This window comes from Suricata suricatta, chromosome 11 (genome assembly GCF_006229205.1).
Source record: "Suricata suricatta isolate VVHF042 chromosome 11, meerkat_22Aug2017_6uvM2_HiC, whole genome shotgun sequence".
Taxonomy (NCBI): Eukaryota; Metazoa; Chordata; class Mammalia; order Carnivora; family Herpestidae; genus Suricata; species Suricata suricatta.
Genome location: NC_043710.1, coordinates 69,308,738 through 69,312,247, shown reverse-complemented (window position 1 = coordinate 69,312,247; position 3,510 = coordinate 69,308,738). Strand labels below are relative to the sequence as shown.

Here is a 3,510-nt window from a genome sequence, read left to right as displayed (position 1 = left end):
GGCTCCTCCCCCCAAATGGCTTTTGTGATAGTTTAGTTTAAAGTATAATCCTCCCTAGATGAAATATGATACAAGGTTTTCCACAAAGAAAACTTTTTTAAAAAGTCAGTTCCTGTATATGAAATATTGGATCAATACTTCTAAACAGAATAATAATTTTCCAACAAATTTTCCATATAAACTATCAAATATGCTTACTATAAGAACCTCTTGATGTTCTCAGCTTTCAATTCATCCAAAAACGCCTTCTTCACATTATGCTGTGGAACAACATTAGTAGGTTCACTGGAGGATTTTATAAACCATCCTGTAAAATACATACAAATATAGGAATGAGACATGAGCTCATTGACAGGACCTATGTTTTCCCATTATATCTATCATATGTAATACACAAATCATCAACGACCTCCAGTCTTCTGAAGTTTAATTTCTCTTGTCCACTTCCACTGGAAAATAATCAAGCAACCATGTTTAAAATACAGATCAGTTGCATACATATTTTTAATACAATTTCAATGATGAGTATTGCTGTTATTCTTTAAAAAATGTTTTATAAGAAAAGGACCACTAAAATGAAATATGTTTCAACTAAGGGGCATAAACAAGATCTCTTAAAGGTGAAGGCAAAAAGATCTACCTACTTTGTCCTGAAAGCTTCTACTTCCAGTAACTGCTCTGCTGCTGACTGAGAACAAGCTTTTAGTAAATGTTTATAATGAATTAATTATGAATCTATTTCAAGAACATAAATTGTTTCAGTGAAGGAAACTCACACTTGTCATTTGTTGTTTCTCAAACTCAAATGTATTGAGATTCTGTGTTTCCAGTTGAAGCAGTCTGGAGATGTTTGACTTTAGAAAGCTACAAGGAACCTACAATTTACCCAATGGCTTTGCAAGATGCCCAGTGCACACACACATAGGATAGAGACAATGGGCAGCCACATCATGCAGAACCGTTAGCCCTTATAGCTGGCTTTTAACCTGAGGAAAATGGGGCATTTTTACATAGTTTATTTGGAAAAATGATGATATGGGCATAAAACGGTTACCAAAATCACCCATCCAGCTTTCTTGGAACTTTCCAGTTATACATCATATACATACACACAAACATGAATATATACATATTGAAATAAATGGCAGGCAGCAAATGGAAATTTAATTCCACCAGTACATAAAACAAAAAGACTTGGGTTAGAGTGTGGAATCAGGGAAGGACTCATTGAAGATCAAGTACTTGAATTGAGAGCTGAAAAATTAACAAAATGAAGAGGTGGGAGGCCTGTGAGTAAGTGGAGAGCAGAGAATCTTAGAAAAAACTTAAAAAGTCCTAATAAAGCACCTATTCTGGGGGTGCCTGGGTGGCTCAGTTATGTGTCCAACTTTGGCCCAGGACATGATCTCACAGTTCCATAGTTTGAGCCCCGAATGGGACTTTGTGCTGACAGCTCAGAGCCTGGAGCCTGCTTCAGATTGTGCCTCCCCATCTCTTGGCTCCTAACCCTGCTCCCACTCTGTCTCTCAAAAATGAATAAATGTTAAAAAAAAAATAAAGAACCTATTCTGTGTCAGCCCCTGAGCAGTGTACAAGGAAGGGGCAGTGGGCAACACTAGGAAGAACAAGATTGCCATCATGAGATGCAGATTTTAATCCCCATGCCAGCCTTACCAAGTCTACTTTCCATTTTTTTACAGCTGAGGCCATTGAAACTCAATTTGAACTGTGTCCTAATTATTAGGCACCTAGCTCATGCAAACCCCACAACAACCCTGGGGAGTTATTAACCCCCAAACTTAGGTACAGCAGCCCAGAAGTCTCTTGGCCACCCCAAAGGTCACACAGCAAGCCAAAAAGAGTGCTGGGTTGAGTCAAGGTAGCTGGTCTATGCCTGGTCTTTTGAGTCCCAGAGGGGAATCCAAAATTCAGAGCAGGGGCGAACTACATTAGACTAGACCTGTTCACCAACCTCCAACGAGAAGCATCTCTTCACCAAGAAGGAACAAAGACAAGTGCCAACACCCCAGTACTGTGCTAGAGGTTTCAGGTGCTCTATTATTTACTATTCCGAATAAATTTCAGATACTCTCCTCATCATAAAGATTGGAAAATGGAGGCTAAGAGAGATTCGGTGAATTATTCAAAGCCACGCAGAGGTAACTGTCAAATGAAAATCGAAGAGTCTGAGATGGTCTGTGCCGCCCTGAATTTTTAAGGAAGCTGGGTGAAGTTGCGATCGGTACCCAGAGAACGACGCAGACGACCTCCAGCAAAGATCTGCTCAGAGCGCTGGCAATCATAATCCGTTCCCAAGGGTTCCCCTAATTACATAACGCGCAAGGACAAAAGTCAGAACAGAAAGGAGTCCCGCGCAGCAGTGCCCTGACGTTTACCTACTGTACACCTGCAGCAGCCGAGGCAACACGACTAGACAGAGACCCCGCACAGGTAAGAGTCCTTTCCTGCAAAGCTCCCTGGACGACCTGGTTCAACTGCTCCCCGCAGACCTGCCGCTCGTCCTAAGTGTCCCCATTTCTCACAGGGCTCCAGCGGGTGGGACCTGCTGGAGTCCAGTTTCCGGGGCTCTGCGTCCCACTCCTAACCCTGGTGACTGTCCAGAACCCGACCGAGCGGCGCCCCCTTCCGCGCGCACCGCCCTCCCCCCACGCCGCAGGACAGCGCTCCAGTCGCGGGACGGCGCTGCGCGGCGGGCTCCAGCGCGAGGCCCGCCCGCCCCTACCAAAGAGGAAGCCGACGATCAAGAGGCCGGCGGCCAGCGCCGCGACGCAGAGCCAGCGCGGGCGGCGCCAGGCGGCAAAGGTCGAGTCGGCTTCGTGAAGGGGATTCCACATCTCCAGCCCGGCGGCGGGACGGAGGCGTCCTCTGCCTCGGAGCGCCCCCGCTCTATTGCCGGCTCCCTCTGCGGGGAGGGGACCTGGTGTCTCCGCCCCACGGGCAGTGGCTCACTCTGAGCCAATCAGCTTCCTGGGTTTTTACAAAGTGCGAACACCCGCACTTCAGCGTCCTGAAGCTGTGCAGTAAGGACTTCTGAACTTCTCTGTGTGCTTCTGTACAGTAATTAAAACCTTCCTTCAAAAGGTAAAGGCAGAGCATCATCTCATTTTGTGTTTCTTATTTTCTGTGTATGCACAGAAAAATTTTATGTTTAATAAACATAAAATGTTTACAGTATTTACCTCTGGAGGGTGGTAACAATGAGGGAAGGGAGAGAAGAAGGTAAAAGATGTACTTGAGTTTCTTATTTTTTTATACTGCTATGTGTATTTCTTTAAATACTAAGCAAGTTTTATTTAGTAATAAAAATTAACAGAAGCCCCCCCCTCCCGCATTTTATTCAAAGTAGTTTTGCTTAAAAAAATAAGCTGTTTTCTTCAATGGAATATTCTGCTTTTCTTTGTTTTATAAGTATTTATATATATATGCCTATAATTTTTTACTTTGTTTTACTCAGTAATGGAGATTTTCATATCAATACATGGATTATAT

The 3,510-nt window shown here is 43.8% G+C and overlaps 1 protein-coding gene across 4 annotated transcripts in view; it reads right to left on the bottom strand.

Annotated features, from left to right (window-relative positions):
- Positions 1–2,926, bottom strand: part of FOLH1B (folate hydrolase 1B) — a 56,607-nt gene extending 53,681 nt beyond the window's left edge. For 2 of the 4 annotated variants that reach the window (XM_029956809.1, XM_029956811.1), the window contains exons 1-2: positions 2,744–2,926; positions 199–307 (exon numbers count right to left, since the gene is read on the bottom strand). In XM_029956809.1, coding sequence (XP_029812669.1) covers positions 199–307; positions 2,744–2,855 — 221 coding nt within the window. In that variant the 5' untranslated portion in view covers positions 2,856–2,926. Of the gene's footprint in view, positions 1–198; positions 308–2,743 lie in introns of those variants that run through there. The other 2 variants (XM_029956813.1, XM_029956812.1) reach the window with 2 other exon arrangements.
- Between the last annotated feature and the right edge of the window lie 584 nt (positions 2,927–3,510).